We start from the raw sequence: 24,012 nt of genomic DNA, 5'->3' as shown, positions 1-24,012 counted from the left end.
GTTTGACCCCCAGTCAGGGCACATGGAAGAACCAACCAATGAATGCGCAAATAAGTGGAACAACAAATCAATGTTTCTCTCTCCCTCTCTCCCCCTTCCTCTCTCTCTAAAGTCAATTAAAAAAGATAATCGCCTATCATGTATGTACACGTGCATGGGGGCATGTGTGCGCACACTCATGCACAGTGGCACTAGGGTGAGAACATTCATTTATCTTCCTAAAACCAAAAGCACTTTCAATTTACTCCACATCAGAAAACCTGCCTAGCTTTCTTCAGTGATTGCAGAGACATTTGAATTATTGAAGATCATAATGCTTCCCTCTTGGGTGCAGGCAATTCCTAAAAGTGTTTAAGACTCTTGATCACGGGAGAATTCCCATATGCTGCCGGTAGCTGGGACTGAAACCTGCAGGCAAGATGGGGAAAATAAAAGAGTGCTTCTCATTCTAAGCACAACTTCTGCTTACGGCCTTCTGAAGCAACGTACTTAAATGGAGCAAGTTGTCGTGGCAAGTCTCCTGTTGAACACCAACACAGCCCCAGCTTCCTTTTAGAAATGTCGCGGAGTTGGGTTCGCTAGGCCAGAAGGACTCCAGTTTTACGGCTGTCCTTCCCTCTAGCGTTGAACTTGGCATCGATCCTGGAGGTCCCTTTGGTTGGATGAAGGCCATAGGTGGTGTTGGACCTCAGAGCTTCTCAGCAGGTCCCGGGGCCTGATTAAAACGGGTCTGTTTCTCCTCCCGAGTCCAGCTCTACTTCTCTTCTTAATGAGCAGAAAGATCGAGGGGGTTCCTGCGAGCAAGGGTACCCCACACGACAGGTGGGTTGAGGAGGAGAAAAAGGCTGCTACCTAAGTCCCCCAGGACATCTGGCACCCTCTCCAGGCTACCCTTCCAAATGTACACTGCGTTCCTGTCAAGGAGGGTGACGCTGGGGACCCCGGGGGACTGTCAATCAAGGGCTTTTTAAGTCCAGAGGCCTCTCCGGGACCCAGAGAGGCTCAGCAGAGAGGTGGGAGATACTTCTCTGAAAAGGTACCTAGGGCACCAGTGTGGGGTCCTATTAGCCACAGGCATTCCTCTTTCATCTGTTTGGTATATTTGGACCTCAAGTCGAGCTCCCTTTGCAAAAAGGGTATGAAGCCCACTGTTGCGAGGCAGAAGAAACCTCTGGCAGCTGTCAGAGCAGCTGTGGCCAAGCCCCATCCCCTCTCATATCCCAACACACTAAGGCCCGTCTGGCCTCTTGACTGTTGTTCTCCTTCTCCATGACTGACCTAGCCCACCGTCCCCATGGAGATGTGCCCTTTGTGACCCAGGGATCTGCGGTTGGCAGACCTCCGCCAGCCCCACGACTGCTGGCTGACAGGCGGACAAGTGTGTCCGATAGGCCTCTGGCCTGACCCACCAAGGGGAAGTATAGGGAAGGGAGATGACAAATGCGGTTTTGGATAGTGTGACCATGAGGACTTTACAGTGAAGTTCTGGAGACTATATTGGGTTTAGGAATCTGAAGCTAAAAAATATTGGGGTTAGAAAAATCTGGGTTTTATCAGAAGTTGCTGGTAACGGAAGCAGCTGTACTTTCCCAGAGAAGTGAGCTGAGGAGAGAACCAAGGGAAACACCACACAGATGTAAGCCTGGAACACCCCACGCTCTCCCCCTCCCACCCAGACCTTCCTCCTTCTGGAATGCCCTCTCCCCTCTCCTTTGACCTGTGCACTTATGGTCCAGAAACACATTTTGAAGAGGTGAAGTGACTTGCCTGAGGTTCTTTCCTGTCTCTAAACCAGTGGTTCTCAATCTAGGCTGCACATTAGACTCACCTGGGAATCTTTTTAAAATCCTGATTTCTGGGCCTCATCCTCCGGAAATTCTGTTTCTTTGTTACTAATGTGGTGGCCCCACCCCATAACAAAGAAACAGAATTTCCGGAGGATGGGGCCCAGAAATCAGGATTTTAAGAAGATTCCCAGGTGATTCTAATGTACAGCCAAGGTTGAGAACCACTGCTCTAAACCCAAGAGCCTGGCACATGGCGAGAGCTCAGGAAGCGGAGGCCCAGTGCTGCCGAACATGGGAGCACCGGGCAGCTGCTGCTGCTTACCGGCACGGACAGGGTAGTCAGGTGGCTCTTCTTCTCTTCCTTGGGAGGGCGCGGGGGCACTGTCAGGGTGCTAATACTGCAGTCCAGGTGGCCGTTGGTCAGGTACAAGGCGAGCTGAGTCATGGCCAGCTGGTCGCTGTACGCCAGGTCGAGGCCTGTTGCCCACACCTGATTAAAGCAGGAGGGTGGGGGAGATTAGCCACGAGGGGGAGGAAGCCGCACCCACCCAGCCCTGCCCAAACCAAAGGAGACCCAACTGAACCAGCGGGTGGCTGTTTTTGCTTCTGTTTCTACTTCCTGCAGCGGCGGGATGGCACCTCCAGTCTGGGTGGAATCAAAAGATTCAAGGTTCTTGTGGGAAGTTCCACAAGGGAAGACCCCTGGCTAAGGCAGTCTGGTCGCTGTGCCCGAGCCACGGTGCTCCTGTGGACTCGGAGTTGTCTGCCGTTTCTAAGATGGTCATGCAATATTTTCCACTGAGAAATGAGACTGGACAGAGCGTGAGGGGATGGGCAACTCAAGGACAGCAAACAGGGGGGCAAGAGTGAGCAAATATGAGAAAAGGGCAGTTGGCCCTGATTCCGGAAAAAGCAGTGCTGGCCTCCGGGGAATTTCAATGTGACACTTAAGGGAGACGTGAGGTTGGCATGTCAGTCTTAGTTCCACCACTGCTTTACCATGAGAGGCAGGAAAGTCACTTTGCTACCCCACGATGCCACAGTATCCCAGCTGGGAAACAATGATAACACCCACCCAGGCTGAATGGCAGGGTTATTAGAAGAACACTATGACACAATAGAAGTTAGAATGCTTTGAAAGTAGACATATGTACACTATATGTTACTACAAGCTACTACTTAGGGACGGGCACCAATTCCTTGGACAGATATTTACTGAGCATCTACTAGGTGCCACGCTAGAGATGGCAAAAGTGGGTCATGTACTACCTCTCCCCTCCCCTTGCTTGCCCTGTTATCCCCAAGCCCACACTGAAGCCAGAGCACCCTAGAGTCCTCCTCAGTTCGATGCTCAAGGCATATTCCTGTGCTAGGCATCGGGGTGTCAAAGGTAAACGGGCACAAGTTCTGCGATCAAGAAGGGGAGCCCAGAGACATACGTATTCAATTAATTACAGCACAGTGCAGCACTGGACATGATCAAGGGGCAGAACAGAGTGCTGCTGAAGTGGAAAGGAAGGACCGACTGTGTTTGTCCAGTGAAGTCAGGGCTGCATCGTGGAGAAGTGACACTTGAGCTTTGAAAAGCAACACAGACATGACTGCCTCCCACGTACCAAGTGCCTACAATGTGCCAGGTGCTTCACAACCACCTCAGATCTTTATAGTACCCTAAAGAGTAACACCCCATGCCATAGATGGAGAAACAGAGGTTCTGAGAGGCACCCAGTGCCACCCAGCTAGGAAGGGGCGGTGCTGGGACTGGAACCCAGTTCTGCCTGGCTTCCAGTCCACCCTCTTCCTGTTCCCTGCTGGAGGTGACGGCGCTCATCTTGGCCCACCCAGTCCTCTCCCTGTACCAGTTTCCCAGTCAAATTAGAAGTTAAAGTTGCTGAGGATCAAAACATGTTCTGGTTTAATATAATCCACGCCATGGAAATGTCTTGCAGAGAAAACATGAAGTATTGTATTTCTGGAGTACGCTGCAATTAGCAGTAATGCATTTTCACTGTAGGAAGTTGGAAACTAACACGTTTTCCGAAGACTTGATTAAACATTTTTCTTCCTCTTAGAAGGCCTCCGTGTGCCCCCCACACCAACTCGGTATGGCAAAGTACATAATACATCTGCCCCAGAGTGGACTCCTCTCAAACAAATCTAGCATCGAGTGACTTGAGTAAGCATTGAATGTAAATGGCATCATTATAAGGATATTAGGAGGTCAAGCTGTCAGGGCCCCTTGCTAAACGGAAGCTAATTTCAGGAGTCATATTCGCACAGTAATGCCCTTGTATAATAGCAAATAAATCACATTTGCAACAATTGTTAAAAACTAACTGCCAAGTATCTGTTGCAGCTGTAAATATCCTATTTGTCAACGTAGATATTTCCTGCTGTATGGCATAACATGCAAATCAGATGGGGACAGCCACTCTGCCTTAGTACCCGAGAGGGAACTTGCTGTTCCCACGTGTCAGGCAATTTTTTCAGACCCCTGATCTTGGTGTTTTAGTGTCCTGATCAAAGGGAAATAAATACAGCAAATGTGATGAATACCTATGTTAATGATATTAATGCGGTGGTGATAAGGGTGTTAACGAGAAGGTCACCATGTAAGGCAGCGGTTCTCAACCTGTGGGTGGCGACCCCTTTGGCGGTCTAACGACCCTTTCATGGGGGTCGCCTAAGACCATCCTGCATATCAGATATTTACATGACGATTCATAACAGTAGCAACATTACAGTTATGAAGTAGCAACGAAAATAATTTTATGGTTGGGTCACAACATGAGGAACTGTATTTAAAGGGCCAGAAGGTTGAGAACCACTGATGTAAGGGAAAGAATGAGAGCCAAGGAGTCAGAGGGCCTTCATCTGGTCCTCACAGAGTGTGAACTTGGACAACTTATTTAAGTTCCCTCCATCTCGGTATCCTTAAGTGCAAAAGGAGCAAATTGGACAACTTATTTAAGTTCCCTCCATCTCGGTATCCTTAAGTGCAAAAGGAGCAAATGATAACATTTATGGGACTTTGGAAACAAAATAGAAAAAATGCACATAAAATTGCCTGTCGCATGATAAAGTTCGATACAAATGTTACTTACAATTATCAAACATCTCCTGTAGGAGGAGTAGGATCTTAGGAGACACATTGTCAGTGGCCTGTGTAGCCATTAGATTGCTCCATTTAATAACTGTTTTCCCCATTCATAATCATGGTGTGCAACCTCACAACTCAGTGTAGTAGGTGGTTAGGTGTGGGCAAGATTGGTGTTACTCTAGGTCCATTTGACCACTGATGATACCGAGATCAAAAATGGCTTCAGGCCCTGGCTAGAGATCTCAGTTGGTTGGAGCATCGTCCTAAACACCAAAAAGTCATGATTTTTTTTTTCCTGTCAGGGTACATACCTAGGTTTTGGGTTTGATCCCATTAGGGCACATCCAGGTGGCAACTGACTGATGTTTTTCTCTCACATCAATTTTTGTTTGTTTGTGTGTGTGTGTGTGTGTGTGTGTGTGTGTGTGTGTGTGTGTATTGATTTCAGAGAGGAAGGGATAGGGAGAGAGAGACAGAAACATCAATATGAGAGAGAATCATTGATCAGCTGCCTCCAGCATGCCTCCCACTGGGGATCGACCCTGCAACCTGGGCGTGTGCCCTGACCGGGAATCGAACCATGACCTCCTGGTTCATAGGTCAACACACAACCATTGAGCCTTGATGTTTTTCTACCCCCCTCCCTCCCTCTCTAAGAATCAATTTTTAAAAAACAAACAAAACAAAACATATCCTCAGGTGAGGATTAAAAAAATATAGGGAGCTTCAGTGTTTGCCTAAGATCATAGAGCACCGGCCAGAGTGCTGGTCTTCCAGAGCCATAGCCTCTGGCTTCCCCAGGCTGCCCTGACCCCTGGGTTCACAAGAGAAATAGAACACGTTTGTTTCTTTAAGCCCTTCATCGACAGCAGGCCTGCCTGAATTGCTCAGATAATGGTTCTGCTCTCCATCTGGATTTCCCATTGCAGACGCCGCCCGAGGCAAGCTTGTTTTGTGTACAGGGGCTCCTATCTCCCCCTCTAGACTGTCAGCCCCTGTGGGGAAGCTGCAGAGTCTTTGTCTTCCCACAGCACTCAGGGCACCCAGTGTCTGGGGCAGGGTGAGGCTCCCCTTCACTGTGAACTCCCTGGCAACCTTTCAGGAACAGGGTGGGTCTCCTGAAGCTGGTTTCAGATTCAAATGCAGCAAACATTCATTGGGCATCTCCTCGGTGCCAGCCCCGGCTTTCCCACGCACCTCACAAACCCTATTCTTGATTTTGGACTTCAATGTTCACTTCAGAGCTAAGCTCTCTCTGCACTGGATGCGCCCATCACAGGTCAGATGAGTGCTGATGGCGACTTGCACAAAGGCACCGTGAGTGGGGCTGGGGAGGAGTGGGCGGGCTTTTAGATGTTCAGGAGGTGGCTTTGATATGACTTGCAGGACTTGTAATGACCAGCTTGACAGATTAATTGATTAGATCTGAGGGTGAGAAGACATCACTGAATGTTAGAGCTGGAAAGACCCTTAAAAATCATCGAATACCATCAGTTTACTTTATAAATGGAGCAACTCTGGTCTGAGAAGTGGTTTGCCCTAGGTTACAGAGCCAGGTACCGACGGTGTGGGATGAGAAACCACGGTGTTTCCGCTCCCACTCAGAAATCACTTGTTGATATTGTTTGACTGATGGATGATATTCAAAAATCATTTTGTTAAAAATGGCTAGAATACCAGAGAGATTTACACCAAGGCCTTGAGAAGCACAAGCAACATAAAAATACTCATCTCAGCATTACTTGTCATGTTGAAAAATCGCAGCTGTCCCACATCTGGGCCTTGGTTAAGAAGCTTATGACACATTCAAGTGATAGGCTAGTCTATGGTATTATCACTGAAGATAATGATTGTGAATAACGTTTGGGGACATAACAAGGGACATAAAAGAGCAAGGGAAGGATATACAGTCATAGGGGCAATGTGACTTCCACTTTGCAAAAATAATACTATGCATAGAAAAGACGAGATGAGCATATAACAAAATGTGAATAGTCTATTGTTAATACTAGCAGAATGATGGCAAGTGCAATTACATGGACTTCCATGTATTTCTAGATCAATGTATTTCATGATCTAATATGGAAGCCACTAGCCACTTGTGGCTATTGAGCCCTTGAAATGGGCCTGGTTCAAATTGAGGTGTGCTATAGACGTAAAATACATACCAGCGTTTGAAGACGAAGGAGACAAAGAAAATGTGAAATATCTCATAAATAATACTTTATGCTGGTTACATGTTTGAGGCTAATATTTGGGATATATTAAATGAAATATGTTCACCTATTTTTAAATGAGGCTACAGAAAATAAAAAGGACACATGTGGCTTACATTCTGTTTCGATAGAACTGGTTGGGAAAAGGCCCTGGCACTTCGGCAGCGGCAGGGCCAGAGGGTGGGTGGGGAGAAGTGCTGCAGAGGCCGGCTCTCCATTGCCCTCGCCCGGGTGCAGGGCTCACCGCAGCTGCCTCGGGAGGCCTGGGGCGGAGGGGCCAGAACACAGCGCAGAAGGCAAAGCCAAGAAACTACAGCAACCTCATTGTTTTCACAAAAGCGGGTGAGAACCAGAAGACTGGGTCAGGCAGAGGCAAACTTGCCCAGAATTGTTCTGTTCCCAGGCTCTGCGTCCTGTTGGACCACAAGCTTTGGGATGCTTCTGTGTGGGGAGGTGTGGCAGAGGCCCAATATTGAGCCCTTTTTGCCTTCGGTGTTCCAGGCAGATGGAGGCTGCCTGCTCACCCCTGCTGCTTCCGCCTCTTGCTGGTGACGGGCAGGATGGATTGGTGGCAGAGTGTGCAGATGCAGGTAGATGTGCCCGGGCCTATATTCTGTGACTGTCTCCAAGTGCAAATAAAGTTCTGTGGCAAAGGTCTTGCCAACCTCCTCTTATGGGCATCAGGGCAGGGATGGGACCTAGAGACTAATTTATAGATCAAATGACTCTAGAACAGGGGTCCTCAAACTTTTTAAACAGGGGGCCAGTTCACTGTCCCTCAGACCGTTGGAGGGCCGGACTATAGTTTTTAAAAAAAACTATGAACAAATTCCTATGCACACTGCACATATCTTATTTTGAAGTAAAAAAACAAAATGGGAACAAATACAATATTTGTATTTGCATGTGGCCCGTGGGCCGTAGTTTGAGGACCCCTGCTCTAGAATTTCAGAGCTTTAAGAATCTATAGATGCTTTGCAGACCCATCTCTAGGTTTTCTTTTCTCCTCCCCCTCCTCCCTCCCCCTCCTCCTCCCCCTCCTTCCTGAGGCTCAGGAGGGTGACTTGCTAAAGCCCCGGCCCTTGGTACCAGGGTCTGAGACAAATAGCGGTGATCCCCGGCAGGTCATCTCTTTGGACTGCACTTTCCTCACCTAGTCACTGGGGATACCAGTCCTGGTGGGCAGGCCCTTGGTTGCCTCCAGATGCATCTACGAGGCTACCTGGGCATCGTGAACATTTCTCACTTGTGGAGAATTTTTGAAGAGACTGGTCCTCAAACAAAGGCAGCGGAGAGATGCAGCGCTGAGACTCCACTGTCCACAGAGACAGCCTCCGAGTGCAGAGGGTGCCACACAGCCCGCCCTCCTCAGCAGTCCCCACCGGACAGGAAACCCACCGCTGGGCCACTTGTTTTTTTCTGGAGCGAGACCAAGCCCTCGGTCAGACCCATGGTCCCCGTAGCTATGCAGGAGCTGCAGAGGCCAGGCCACCTGACCGCTCCCCTTCCCCCCCACCCCAACCTTTGCGCGTACCCCCCCCCCCCCCCCCGTCCTTACTGGTTTGTCTGCAGCAGAGCCAAGGGCTTATTTCCTATTTACAACGGTGGAGGCCATTGGGAATCCATTGGGATGTGTGGAGCAGGAAACTGATTGATCTGACATATTTTTAAAGGGGGTTGTGGTGAGGAGAAGGGACCATGAGGGGTCAAGGATGGGAACGGGGGTGGGGGCAGCCAGTTAGGAGGCTACTGCAGTGATCTGGGTGGGAGATGATGATGGCTGGACGGACGCGGTGGTAGCAGAGGGTAAAAGAAGTGGTGGAGGCAAGTGGCTTGGCCGGAATGGGAAGAACACTGGGCCAGAGCTGGCTTCAGTGGGAGAGGTGACCTTGCCCTTCGCTGTCTGAGTGATCTCTACTTCCTTCTCCGCTCTGGGCCTCAGTATCCTCGTCTTTGAACCCAGACCTATCTGTGATGGTCTTTATCTCTGAGGGCTTGTGAGGATCAGTGACTACACGAGATCTGGGTCTGGCAGACACAAACCTGTGTGACTATTGGGAACAGAGCTGGGGCGGGCGTAAGAACTCCCTTGCCTGGCTCTTGACTTCAGTATTCTTGCCCACTTTACAAAGCCTGTGAGTACATTCACCTCTTCTCAGATGCTGTTTAAAAACAAGCCCCAGAATCCTGGCTTTCAGGTTGAGAGCATACTTTTTTTTTTAATTGATTTTTTACAGAAAGAAAGATAGTCAGAAACATCGATGAGAGAGAAACATCGATCAGCTGCCTCCTGCACACCTCCTACTGGGGATGTGCCCGCAACCAAAGTACATGCCCTTGACCGGAATCGAACTTGAGACTTTTCAGTCCACAGGCCGAGGCTCTATCCACTGAGCCAAACCGGTTAGGGCGAGAGCACACTTTTTTAGTGATGTCTCTTCGCATTTGATCTTTCAATCCCCAGGCAGCATCAAGCTCTCCACTGTGGTAAATAACACACCTGATACTTCATTTTAAAGAAGGTGATACAGGGCACTGTAATAATTTTCAGTTAATACAATGTTAATGTGATTATGATATTTGTTAAGAATTGTTTAAGTTACGTAAAAAAGTCCATAGGCAGAGGGGATTGCAGCCTCTTGGCAGGTTGCCACCTAGTGGCAGCTGCTGGGATGGCCCAGTCTCTTGGAGAGGCAAAGAGCTGTGGTCTCTGCTGTACGGACAGCCATCCTGGGCCCTGATCAATTGTTGAGACTCAGTATTCATATTGGAGGCCTTCCCCTCTGTCTCTATTGACCCTACTTATCCTTCTTGGCACGATTTAAATAACGGCTCCACGAGGCTGTCTCTGAGCAACTAGAGAGCAGCCATTCTCTGCGCCATCCACCCTGGACACTGCCTTATATTGGGCCTTTGGACTCGGGGGCCAGAGGTAGCAAAACATCTGGTCCCTGTCATTGAACGTTCAGGGCTCAGAGTCCATCAGGCCTCGGGCCTCCATGATTTTCAAAGGCCTTCAAAATGTTTGGATTCTGGGGGAGGGTGGGGGGGAGTTACTGGCTTCCAAATAAGAAAACTGCAAAAATAACAAACATTTAAAAAAGATCAACCACATTGACATGTCATTAAAATGCAACACAACTGCTACAGTTACGTTTATTCCATGAAAAGGCATTTAATGCATTTGATAGCATGTAGGGTGATGGAATTTCTAAGCACTCAGGACTCAGAGAGGTCTTAAACATCTCTGTCCCACAGCCTAAAATGCCCCTGTCATTCCCGCGTCCTCATTTATGGATGAGGACCCTGGGAGGTGACGGACTCACTCAGGTCCCTCAGTTGGGGGAAGAGCTGGGATCAAAGCAGGTTTTCTGGCTCCTGGTCAGCTCTGTCCATGACACTGAATTAGCAGCATTAATAGCCTGATTTCTTCAAAGCCAGGAGCTTCTTTGTGACTTTGGAAAATTTTTCAGGATATGCAGGAACAATATTCAAAATTAATTTGGGGATCCAAAGTGGAAAATATTGAAATTAAACCTGCATCATCAACAACGGCATTTATGGTTTCCACTTTTGTAAAAATACCACAAATCTCTTCAGATCCCCTTGCTTTCTCTGCTGCCTTTTCCAAGTGCCTTCTACTTCCTCTATACATTGACCATCCTCCCTCTCTTACTTTTAAGACTGATGGCCTCACTGATATTATTTTGTTTTATATTATTTGTATTCTTAACATACAGAATTACTCATCTTTTTTCTTTTTAGGTATTTCCTTAATTTTTTATTATGAATTTTGGGAAGACCACTTTCATATTTTGACAGTAAGCACTAAACCAGTGATGGCAAACCTATGACACGCGTGTCAGAGGTGACACGCGAACTCACTTTTTTGGTTGATTTTTCTTTGTTAAATGGCATTTAAATATATAAAATAAATATCAAAAATATAAGGCTTTGTTTTACTATGCTTGCAAAATCAAAAAATTTCTATATGTGACACGGCACCAGAGTTAAGTTAGGGTTTTTCAAAATGCGGACACACAGAGCTCAAAAGGTTCGCCATCACTGCACTAAACTGTAATAAACAGGAAAACCCAATTGTTATAACCTATCAGGTTTCTAGGACCAGTAATTGTAAATGCTTCTTCCACAGCAACTCAGTATAGTAATCCCATGCTGTAGACAGTTATTCTCCTCCTCTAATTTTCACGCTATAAACGTCAGGGCTGGTGAGTGATGTGCTTAGTTGAGAAGTATTCCTTCTAAGCCACTATAAATTATCTCTAAAAGGATTTTGTGTAGATTTTCAAAGCGAAAAGCTCCTGTTCTGTAGCTCCCATCAGGAGGATTCCTGTGCCTAGACTCTGCGGGGTGGAAGCCTGCCGGGCAATGTACGATGAGGATGGACCCACAGCACTGGTCCCAGCAGTGCAAGGAGCTGGCACAGAGTTCGCCTTTCCTCCCCAGTTTCCACAATGGCTCCAGTAAATCACATATCTGTATGTTTTTTACAAAGAACTACCTTGGTTGCAGAGTCTGTACACAAGAAACACGGAATGTCAGAGCGATGGCCTTGGTCTAGTCTAGCCCCCCTCAAACTCTAAGCACGAGCCTCAAGAGGGAAAGAGACCTGGTCAGGAGTCGAGTTCAGACCAGAACTCGGAGCTCATGACTTCAAGTCCAAGGCAAGTTTGTTTACATTTGGAAATTCCTAGAGAGGAGAATTAGACTGAAAACAGGGACTTCTTCTTATTCATCTCTGCGTCCTGCACAATGCCTAGTGCAGCACCCCTGCCTGATATGTATGCACAATAAATCTTTGTTGGATGATTCAATGAAATAATACAAAGACAAAAAAAATCTTCCCTTTAAAACACAGATAGGAGAGATACCATTCAAACCCACCAGGATGGCTGAAATAAAAAAGATAGTAACAAGTATTAACAAAGATATGAATAAATTGGAACCTCATACATTGCTAGTGAGGTTGTAAAATGGTGCAACCACTTTAAAAAATAGTTTGGTAGTTTCTCAAAAAGTTAAACTTTCAGCTACCATATGACCCATCAATTCTACTCCTATATATAATCAAGAAAAATGAAACCAGGTACACCTAAAAACTTGTACATGAATGTTCATTTATATATATAAAACCCTAATATACAAATAGACTGAACGGCAGAACCGAACAACCGAACCTGTTGCTATGATGTGCACTGACCACCAGGGGGCATGCATGGAACATGACAGGTGTCAGCTGTGGCGGGATGGTGGAGCAGGTGAGCAGGGGCGCCAGACCAAGGCGGGGCACCAGTCTCTGGTGGTTACTGAAAATTCTTTGCTCCTGCGCACCTTGGTCCCACCTGGTGCTTGCACCGCTGCTGGTGCCTGGTGCTGGCCCTGATCGCTCAGTGGGTGTGAGCAGCAGCTGCTGGCCCCGATCGCTCCTGAGGGCTTCTCCACCTCCCCCTGCTCCTGAGAGGCAATTGGGACTGGCAGCCGCCTCTTGTACCCACTGCTGGCGCCAGCCCCTCTCACACCCGCAGTCAGTGCTGGAGCCACTGCTCGCACCTGCTACTGGTGCTGGCCCCAATTGCTCCGCACCATCAGCAGTGCCAGCAGGGCTGGCACATCAGCCCGTGGGAGCGGCGGTGGCAGGAGCAGGGCTGCTGGCAGACAGGGGACTGGGGGCCACAGAGGGAGGGGCCAGGCAGGGGTGTGGAGGATGGGCTGAGACCTGCCCCTGTGCCCATCACAGCCTCTCGGCCCACAGTTCCTTTCAAGGTGCACAAATTCGTGCACCGGGCCCCTAGTAACGTTATAATAGTCAAAAAGTGGAGGCTACCAAATGTCTATCAACTGATTAACAGATAAACAAATGTGGTACATCCACATGGTGGACTATTATTCAGTCATTTAAAAGAATGAAGCATTGGTTCATGCTATAACATGATGAACCTTGAAAACATTATGTCACAAAAGACAAAATGGATAATCCTATTTGTATGAAATGTCCAGATAAGGGAAATCCATGGACACAGAAAATGCTTTCTACTGGCTGGAGGGGAGAGAGTATGGGAATGATTTCTAATAGGGTCAGGGATTTTTTGTGTGTATAAGAGAAATGGTCTAAAATTAGATACTGATGATGGTTGTATAATTCTGTGAGTATATTTAAATATACATTAAATATATGTTAATATACATTAGTATAATTAAAAGAGTGAATTTTATGGCATGTGATATCTCAATAGGGATCTCTCTCTCTCTCTCTCTCTCTCTCTCTCCCCCATTTCCAGGAGACCCATTTTTGGAAGAACACCTACACAATTTGTATGGCCACTTGTTTGCACTACTTGTATAAATAATGACTGAATGAGGGGCATGTGATACAACACCTTCCAAACCGCCCTCTGAATTTACTCTAGGCATTCTTCAAGCCCGTGGCTTAGAAAGCATTGCCATGCAGGTAAAAAAATCTCATCTCTGCTGCCTACACTGAAGCAAACCAGTGCCCAGCAAAGTTAATACCTGAGGCCCAATAAGCAGCCTTGGGCTGAAAGGGATAACATATTAGCATCTGAAAAGACTCCATGAGCTCTGAGGACACAGTGTCGCTTTTCTCAAAGACAGTAGACTTCCTCCTCCTTCCCATCACAGGCTTTCATTTTGTATCTGCTCCTGGACTGAGTGGGGCCGGGCCTGGTCAAATCTAGAAGACCAGCTGGGTTGGTCAGTGGGCACATGCATTCCTTCCTATGGCTCATTCCAGGGTCCTCCCAACACTTTGGCCTGGCTTCTGTGGTTTGAGGAGCCCCCTCCCCCAAGCCCTGTGCTCCCCACAGGGACACTTCCTAATCCCCATCATGTTAATCCAATAAATCCTGATCCTTTGCTGACTGTGGAGGGCTCTTTAATGGAACCTTTGGAGCTGGTTGTCTGAGACATGAATCTGGAGCCCAGGATTTTGCCTTTGTCGTCTATGGACTCTGGTGTTTGAAAGATTCAGCACCCAATGGAGCCAATATGCTTTCTTTATTGATGGCAGCAATATTTAGGAAGCTGCCGATTTGACTACATGGTGGACAGACTCTAGGAGGGAGACCGATGGAAGGAAAATGGAATGGAAATTAATGAATATTAAGGGCCTATTATGTACAAGGCACTCTGGTAAGGATTTCTCATGTCATCTCACAACCTTGTGAAGTGGATATTAACATCCTAATTTATATATATATATATATATATATATGTGTATATATATATATGTATATATATATATATATATATATATATACACATATATATATATATATTACTGATTTCAGAAAGGAAGGGAGAGGGAGAGAGATAGAAACATTGATTATGTAAGAGAATCATTGATCAGCCGCCTCCTGCTCACACCACACTGGGGATCGAGCCTGCAACCTGGGCGTAGGGTCTGCCTGGGAATCGAACCATGACCTCCTGGTCCACTGGTCAATGCTCAACCACTGAACCATGCTGGTCGGGCCTAACATCCTCATTTTATAGAAGTGGAAGCAGAGGCTCAAAGAACCCAGAAACGTGCCCAAGGTCCACAGCTGTGTGGCAGGACCAGGATCCAGATCAGTGTGCCTGACTCTGAAGTCCAGGTTCCGCTCCCGGGCCTCACCTTGGAGATTATCCTCCCCATGGAGAGGGGGACAGATGCCTGGTGGGGTGTGAGCGAGCACCATGAGGCTGGCGTCACACCCAGAAGCTCCACCGATCACTGAAGCCGGAGGAAGGCCTGTGATTTACTGGGGCCTTTGGCCAAGTCACTTAACCCCTTTCTGCCTCACCTGCCCCATTACTTGAGAGCCAAAAACCAAAGAGTTGTATAAGGACAAGGAAATGTTGTCCTTCAGTGCAGGCAACAAGCCAAGGCTCCTATCTGTGATCAATAAAAGTCCTGTGGTACTTTCCAGAAATATAGGGGCGGAGCCTTAGGGCCCTGGGAAGATTCCAGTTGAGTAGCTGCTGACTGAAAATCAGCCTGCAGTGCCCCCTGAGTCAGTGTCCTCAGCCTGGCTTACCCCTCGGGCTCTGCCCCACACACGGCCTCTGCTCCTCTGAGCTTCACCCCAGAGGCTGTTTTTAAGTGACTGACACCCTCTGGTACCATTTGTCCCTGGGTTTGATTTCTAGCAAATGAAAGAAACAGATCAGAGGAGGTATTTCCTATCTTCCTTCCTCCTTTCCTCTCCTCCTCATCCTCAAGGGAGTGCCCGAGAAGGCCCGTCCGTCATGGCAGATAAGTGTAAATTCTTAGCTCTAGCTCTACTTCTAAGCATTTCATACAGCGTCTTCAAGGCGATTTGTAGAAAATAATCGTGAGATTACTTCACTATCTCCATCATCAGCCAGTGAGTTAAACATTTCAAAAACATAAATTGATTCCCCTTCTCCCCCCCAAATCTGAGAGCATATTCTTTGGCATACCACAGGCTTTAATATGAATAGAAATTGTATAGCTATTTCTTTGAAAAGTGTCTCCTTCATATTGTGCCTCTGGAGGGATGTCTTCTCGCCCCGCACACTTCCATTTACAGGGAGTAGGACACTTCGTTGCTGCCACACGGGGTTCAAAAACTCAGAACCTGTGTTTCCAGTTCAGGGAAAAGCTGCAGCAGAGCCCAGTTGTCCTCCTTCGTGGTAACACCCTGATGTTGTTCTTGGAGCCACGTGTGACTCGTTTCCCTCTAATTCCTGCGTATTTCCTGCCTATGTTCTCCCTCTGGGAGGTAAATTTTGTTGTTTTATTTGGACTCGTATTGGTTCCTGACTTTGCTTGATCAAGTTTCAATGGGTAGGTTTGGTATCATTTATATAATGAGATAGTTGTGGAAATGTCTCAAAAGGAAAATGGAAAACCAATTTATAAACAGACCTAAGTAGGTAGGTACCCTAGAGTAGACCAGCAATATGGCATGCTAGGGCAAGACTGACTCGCTCAAGAAGGGGAGCCGTTTCATTTACTTATTTGTAAGGGTTTGGAAAATAGGCAACACAATGGCTCTTATGTTTAAGAAAGCAAAATGTACATTTAGAGGAATATACATATTGTTAAAACAGTTCTATTTATGCAAAAGATTCATGTAACTTTATAAAGGTTTTCAGGGATTTTAAAGGATTTTAAGTGCTGTGTTAGACTGTACTAGTAACAGATGTTCAATGGCATGTTTAAGTTTTTGTTTTACTGAAAAAGCAATGGATTACTTGATATTTTCTTTTTAAAAAATCCTACCAAAGCCACTACATTTTAAGTATAGCCCAAATTCATTATTTCTGAAAAACATAAAAGACTTAAAATAACATAAGGGTCCCCAAACATAAACATCACTATAGCGGAGCTAGAAGATTTCGTTTGCTAAGTATTCCCTTCAGAATTCCAGTGTTTTGTGTCACTTCTTGTGCTTTTTTCTATGAAGACAGATGGTGTCAGTAATTGCCTATATATTTAATTAAGTTAAAAAGCTACATAGGGAGGTTTTGGCAAAAAGTAGAAAATTTCATGCTAGGAACAAAGAAAGCAAAAGGAAGCAGAGATGGATAGCCTAAGACACTCTTCCTCACCAAATACACATTTTGATATCCATGTATGTTGGAATGTGAGACTGGACGTCATTAATCTAATGATAAGAACAAAAGCATTTTATTCTGAAAGGTAAAGCCCATACTAGGAATCCAGATGGCAGGTCTCTCATATCTTTAACCAGACCATAGGGAATGGCTCTGCCTATTGTCCATATCACCTCCAACCTTGGCTCAATGTTGACTGGTTATTCTGAATTCTTCTGACTCTCAGTTGTGGCTGTTCTTTTTTGCCTGGGATTTTTTCACCTAGCAGGCTAATTATTGTGAAATTATTATGGGGAAAAAAGCAATAGCTACTTGTAGAAAGTGGTTTGGAAAACTGACTTAACCATTCTTGTGGTGTCTGTTTTCAATGTTCCCATCCCGTGAATCCACCTTCTGGCTTAATGGCAATATGGCACTCCCAGCTGTGGTGCTGTGCGTGGGTTTGCTCATTTAAACTCTTAAGGCTTAAAAATGGCTACCACAACACTGATTTTATTCCATTGCGCTTAGTCATTAACATTTAATGATTACCTTATGTGCTGAGCACAAGGATGGAATATGTTAAAAAAAAATAGGAGATGTGTTTTCTGGCTTTAAGCTGTTCAACTCAATTCAACAAGCATATTGAGGCTATACAAGGGAAACATACATTTTCTTTGGTGATGGTAGCTGAGGAGGAGGGAGTGACTTGCAAAGGATGTTCACCATCAGTTCAATGCAGTACCACGGGGAGCGTCTGCTGTGAGAGGAGGAGCAGGCTCGGCAGCCTGCTTGGTGTGAACCTGAGCTTGGTTTGAACCCTGGATCTGTCACTTAGTAACCGTGTGGCCTTGAACATGTCACTCTAGCCTCAGCCCTCCTTTGTGAATTAGGGATAGTGATGCCCATTCCTCAGGGTGTGAGGATTAGAAATATTACATGTAAAATATATAACAGAGTGCCTGGCACTTGCCAAAAATTCAATACATTGTTAATGTTGTCATTACTAATTACTTTGGCCATCGATACTGTACCTCAGCCTCAGAATGAGGTGGCAGTTGAAGAGGGATTGATTCAGGTGGCTTTCTAGGAGGAGTTGGATTGTGAAACATGTTTTGAGAGAAGGGAAGTTGTATAGTGACAGAAAGGCACGTTTTAGGAGTGAAGGTGGCATGTGGGAGGCAGGAAGAGAATGTATTTATTGAACCTGGGAGGAGCCAGGCATGTCAGCTTGCTTGTCCCGGAGAGCACTTTGAATATGATCAATGAGAAAAGCAATAGTGCCACATGGCGGGAGGAGGGTAGTTCAGGGCCGTTTTTTACTTTTAAGATTTTTCTAATTGATTTTTTATAAAGCTTTATTGTTGAGTATTATAGATGTTCCCTCCCCGCCCCCACTCCCCATTGTTCCTCTCCACCCAGTTCCCCTTCCCCCCATCCTAGGCCTTCACTGCCCTATTGTCTGTGTCCATAGTTATTACAATATTATTGACTATAATCCCTATGCTATGACTGGTAACTACCAATGTGTACTTATTAATCCCTTTTTCACCCAACACCTAACCCGCCTCCCATCTAGCAAATCTGTTTGTTCTCCGTTATCTTTGAGTTTGTTTCTGTTTTGTTTGTTCTTTAGATTCTACATATTAAGTGAAATCATGTGGTCTTTGTCTTTCCCTGTCTGACTTATTTTATTGAGTATAATACCATCTAGGCTCATCAATGTTGTTCCAAATGGTATAATTTCATTCTTTTTCATGCCTGAGCAATATATATATATTCATTTGTCTACTGATGGGAACTTGGGTTGCTGCAAGACAAAATTTATCGCACAGAAACAGGTGACAGCTGGAAGTAGGAAAGGGCCATTCAGCTTTGTTTCTGTGATACTAGGGGACACGCTGTAAACACACAAACATGGAGAACCTTCTGGTCTTTCTTAGCATTAGCAGGGAGCCTCTTCCTCTCCCCCAGCTGCTACCCCCTGTGGGGCTGTGGCACCTGCTGAAAAGTACAGGATGCAGGTGAATGCCAGATCGGCTCATCCTGAAACCTCAGAGTCCAGAGTTTCATTCAGAGAGAGCAAGAATCTCCATGATGAGAGTGGGCATCTGAAGTCTTGGGCGAGGTGAGATGTAGACAGAGGAACTGGGTCTATTACATACTATGTACATCAACCAAAGTCCTATCCAAGAGTTGATGCTTAGGCTTGTGTTCAATTTTCTGAAGGTCAAAATTTACAAGGTAAGAGGTTAACCAAACGTTTAAGGACAGTCACACAAGGTAATAATGTATACAGGCAAAGTTGGCCAATAGATTACCTGCACTATCCATGTTAAGAAATAAGATTGTAATTGTCACTATGAAATTCATTGTCATCACTGCCTTTGTGTTTATTATAAAAGTCATTACCATCACCATCATTATTTTTTTGTATATTACAGGTCTGTTTCATCAATGCAAAGATGCAGCCCTTTTAAAGGGACAGGTCTTTTCCGTTAATGCTTCAAAACCCTTGGGATCTATTTTCCTTTCCCTAAGTATTAACTTGTGATTAACAGTGTGCCTCTTATAGCATTAGAAACACTGAATAATAGCCACTTCTGTTTATACCAGAGGCTTATTAAATTTTAATTTAGACATACACTGTTAACTTCCTTATATATAAATAAAACACCTTCCCTAAAGAGAAAAAGTAAATCTCATCGAGCTCCCTCAGCGAATACCTTGTACATCTTGAAAACCGAGATAGGGAGATCTTGCAAATGAGAGTACTAGAGGGGGACTCAGAGAAAAGTATTCATTTATTCATTTAATACATATTTATTGTGGATCTATTATATACTAGACATGGTGATAGGTGCTGAGTATACAGCATTGAATAAGAAGGAATTATGATATTTCTGTAGACCTTGGTTTTCCACTCTCTGAAATAAATGTATTCATTTTTGATGCTTATATATCACTTTATGATTATGAAAATGCTCACTGAGTTTTAAAAATAATGCTAATTCAATTCAGATTCCACTCACAGTTTGAGAACCTGCTGAGGGCTCGGGTGACAGCTTTCCATGTGATTATGCCATTTGATTTAATAAGAGCAGCACCTTATATCTGCTCAGCCTCTCAGAACATCCTGTGGGAAGGAGGGCAGGAATTCACCATTTGTCAATGAAAAAACCAGGCTCAGAGAGGTCCAGTGGGTTGTCAGAAGTATCACAACTGGTAAGTGGAAAGGCTGGGGCCCGAATCCATTACCAATCATGATGAAAATATTTTCAACTATCTCATTTTTTTAAATTCTAGGATGATAAATTTTTATTTAGACATTCTTATTTTTTATATTTATTTATTACATTGATTGGGGTGACATTGGTCAACATGAACATATAGGTTTTAGGTGTGGGTTTCTATGTTAAAAGACCTGTATATTGCACCGTGTGCCCACCACCCAAAGTGAAATCTTCTCTTGTCACCTAATATTAGGCCCCTTCTCCTCCCACCCCCTTCCCTCTGGCAACCATCACACTGCTGTTTGTGTTCATGTTTCAATTTTATATCACACACATGAGTGAAATCATATACAGTGGGGCCTTGACTTACAAGTTTAATTCGTTCCGTGACGGAGCTCGTAACTCAAATTACTCGTATGTCAAATCAACAGTGAACGAGTGAGACATGTGATGTTGGGCTGATGTTGTGGCGTTCACTGTGACGTTCGCTGTGCCAACTAGCGGTGGGCTATCTGAAGCTGGCTCGTAACCTGAATTTTAGCTCGCAACTCAAAGCCAAAAATCGGCCGAGAGACGGCTCGTATCTCGAAAAACTCGTTAGTCGGGACACTCGTAAGTGAAGGCCCCACTGTAGTTTTTAGCTTTTCCTGACTGACTTATTTCACTTAGCATAATGTTCTCAAGGTCCATCCATCCATGTTGTTGCAAATGGCGCTATTGCATCCTTGCTTATGGCTGAGTAGCATTCCATTGTGTATATGTGCCACATCTTTTTCTTTTTTTTAAATATATTTTTATTGATTTCAGAGAGAAAGGGAGAGGGAGAGAGAGATAGAAACATAAGTGTTGAGAGAAAATCATGGGTCGGCTGCCTCCTGCACACCCCCTACTGGGGATCCAGCCCACAACCCGGGCATGGGCCCTTGACCGGAATCGAACCCAGGACCCTTCAATCTGCAGGCCGACGCTCTATCCACTGAGCCAAACCAGCTAGGGCATACCACATCTTCCTTATCCAGTCCTCTATTGTGGGGCACTTTGGTTGTTTCCATGTCTTGGTCACGTGAATAATGTTGCAATGAACACGGGGGTGCATATCTTTGCGAATACATGATTTTGAGGTTTTCAGGTATATGCCCAGGAGAGGAATTGCTGGGTCATTTGGTAGGTCTATTCTTAATTTTTTGAGAAATTGCCAGACTGCTTTCCATAGTGGATGTTCTAGTCTGCATTCCCACCAGCAGTGGATGAGGGTTCCCTTTTTTCCACACCCTCTCCACCACTTGTTATTGCTTGTCTTGTTGATAATGGCCACTCCAACAGGTGTGACGTGGTACCTCATTGTAGTGTTGATTTGCACTTCCCCAATTGCCAGTGAGGTTGAACATCTTTTCATATATCTATTGGCTGTTTGTATGCCTTCTTGGGAGAGGTGTATTTTCAGATCCTCTGCCCACTTTTTGATTGGGTTGTTTGTTTGGTGTTGAGTTTTATGAGTATTTAAAATATATATATATAATTAAACCTTTGTCGGAGCTACTGTTTGCAAATTTCAACTCCCTTCTGGTTGGCTGCCTCTAAGTTTTGTCATTAGTTTCTTTTGCTGTGGAGTAGTTTTTTGCTTCGACATAGTTCCATTCGTTTATTTTTGTCTAGGCACTCTGAGAATCAGGTTTCAGAATATATTGAGATTCTGTGCTATACATGGAGGTCTACATTTTTGTCTTTCCTCGCAGTTTGTACTTTGTAACCAGTCTCATTTCCTTTTGTGCCCAGGAAGAGCCATCATTGCTAACCGCCTGCTGCTGTTTTTTTTCTATCTAAGCTCTTTTCTATCCTTTTCATGTTTTGTTTTGTTTTTAAGACATCAATGCTCATAACGGAGATAGTTATTTCAAAAGTTCACGCTGTCTAAAAACAAATACATTTTTAACCTGGGAATTTCAACAGAAAGCATCTTTGCCAATCGATTTGTTTGGTGAATTTTACATAAAGAAAAGGAACTGGGGAATGATATACAAGTGCATAATTACATGATATAAATCAGATATGATGTTTGTAAGACTTAGATAATAATTTTACCCATGTGTGATTTGACCTTTTCTACCACCACCCTTCACAGCATCTTTCCTTCTTACCCTCCTTCCAATCCTATTTTTCAGCTCAAATCTCACCTCTTCTGTAAATATCTTTCTTGATTGTTCCAGACAGAAGGTAGTTAAGGCAACATTTCCGTTTTAATGTCTCTTTTTATTGTCCTATGTAGTTGTCACTTAAGCTTTTTCTTGTAATTCACTTTTTAAGTCTGTCTCCCCAAATAGATTGTGAGCTCCCTAAGGGCAGGCACCAAGGACACCTTTTGCATCATTGCAACCCTCTAGCACCTACTGTAATGTCTTGTTTATAATAGATGCTCAATAAACACTTGTTCTTTCTTTGAGAATTTCCCAGAAGTGAATAAGTAAGCTCAACAGATTGGATCTTCTAGAATTTTCAAAAGTCTATCAATCAACTGGCTATCACATGACTGACTATCATTGTGGTAGACATCATGAAGAGGTAAAAAAAAATTTTTAAGGTCCAGGGCTTTCTAGAGGACTTAGAAATCTCAGGGAGGCAACATTTATGCCTAAGAACCAGTAAGAAGACAACAACAGGGTGCATGTGTATCAAATGAAATTGGATGAGGGATGTGAAATGAGCTTCCACATGACAGGGAACATGTCTTATTGAATCTCTAACCCCTTGGCGTCCAGCATGGAGTGGAGTAGGCTCTTGGAAAATATTTGTTCAATGATCATGTCAGTCTCTCCTCAAGGCCTTTGGTCGGTGCTGCATGGCCCTCCTGGAACCCACTAGATACTGACATCCAGGACACACTGGGGTTTGGCAATAGGTGTGCCACTCCTTGTGTAAGAGCGGGATCCCTTCGCAGTAACCGGAGGCAGGGCCCTCCTTCCATCTCACATGGGAAGTCAGATCTCCAACCTGGCTGCCTTGTAGTTCCATGTATCTGCATGGAATTTCCCCGTCCCTGGGATGCTGGGATCTTGGACCTAAGTGCACTGGCAGGAGTGGTTTTGTGCTATGCTCTGACCAGTTCCATTTCCCAGGACTGGCCCTTTTCCTCTTATTCCCAAGAGACCCTGGGTCCTGCCCAGTGATTCCAATATTGAAAGCTTACATTTCCCAAACCGTTCCTCCATGTGCCACCCTAGAACCACACTCTCATCTCCTCAAGTCTGGACAGGATTTTCCACACTCTTGGCTGGAGCCGATTCATAATTGTGGGCCCATCCTTGGCGCACCTCTGTTATTTTATCTACCTTTCTTTGGACCCTGGTCCCTCTGCTCTTACCATGCCAGCACGGTAAGCTGCAGGGACAGAGAGCAAGAATTTGAGATGGATGCCATCACCTCAGTTTCTGCCTCCCAAATCTACCGCAAGACATGTTTGTATGTAAGATCATGTATGTGAAAGTGCTTTGTAAGTTATAACATCCTATACAAATTTATGATTTTCATTATTCAGTTTTTTTCTGATTACTAATATAATGCATGCTTACTTTGAAAATGCAAATGCAGAAAACCCAAAGCTCTCTGTATTGGTTTCCTATTGCTGCGGTAACAAATCGCCATAAACTTAGTGGCTTAGATGGTCACATGTCAGAAGTCTCCCTGGGCTAAAATCAAGGTGTCAGGAGGGCATCATTCCTCCTAACGGCTCTAGAGTAGAATGTGCTTCCTTGCCGTGTCCAGCTTCTAGAGGCTGTCTGCTCCCATTGGCTCATTGTGCTGCCTCCATTTCCAAAGCCAGCAGGACCCCGTGACTGCATTGGCCAGCAGAATAATCCAGGGTCATCTTCAGTCTCAATAGCCTGAAGTCAGCCACACGTACATGCTGGCATTTATGGTAACATTCACAGGTGGCAGGGGTTAGGATATGGACATCTTTTGAGTGGGGGGAGTATTACTCTGCCTACCACACCCTCAGTCCTCCATGCAGAAATAATCATTTGTAACAGCTCTTATTTCTTTGTGCTCTGCATATATTTGTTTTTTCTTTTTATAAAATTATATATGTATATATTTAG

The 24,012-nt window shown here is 45.2% G+C and overlaps 1 protein-coding gene across 1 annotated transcript in view; it reads right to left on the bottom strand.

Moving 5' to 3' along the window:
- The window catches only part of IQCH (IQ motif containing H), a 105,795-nt gene that overhangs the window by 21,141 nt on the left and 60,642 nt on the right, over nt 1–24,012 (bottom strand). Inside the window, exon 10 of the mRNA XM_036352386.1 lies at nt 2,110–2,277. Within this exon, the coding sequence (XP_036208279.1) occupies nt 2,110–2,277 (168 nt within the window). The remainder of the gene's footprint in view (nt 1–2,109; nt 2,278–24,012) is intronic.

This window comes from Myotis myotis, unplaced genomic scaffold (assembly GCF_014108235.1).
Source record: "Myotis myotis isolate mMyoMyo1 unplaced genomic scaffold, mMyoMyo1.p scaffold_m19_p_1, whole genome shotgun sequence".
NCBI lineage: Eukaryota > Metazoa > Chordata > Mammalia > Chiroptera > Vespertilionidae > Myotis > Myotis myotis.
The sequence above is the reverse complement of the archived record's forward strand: the minus strand, read 5'-3'. Positions and strand labels throughout refer to the sequence as shown.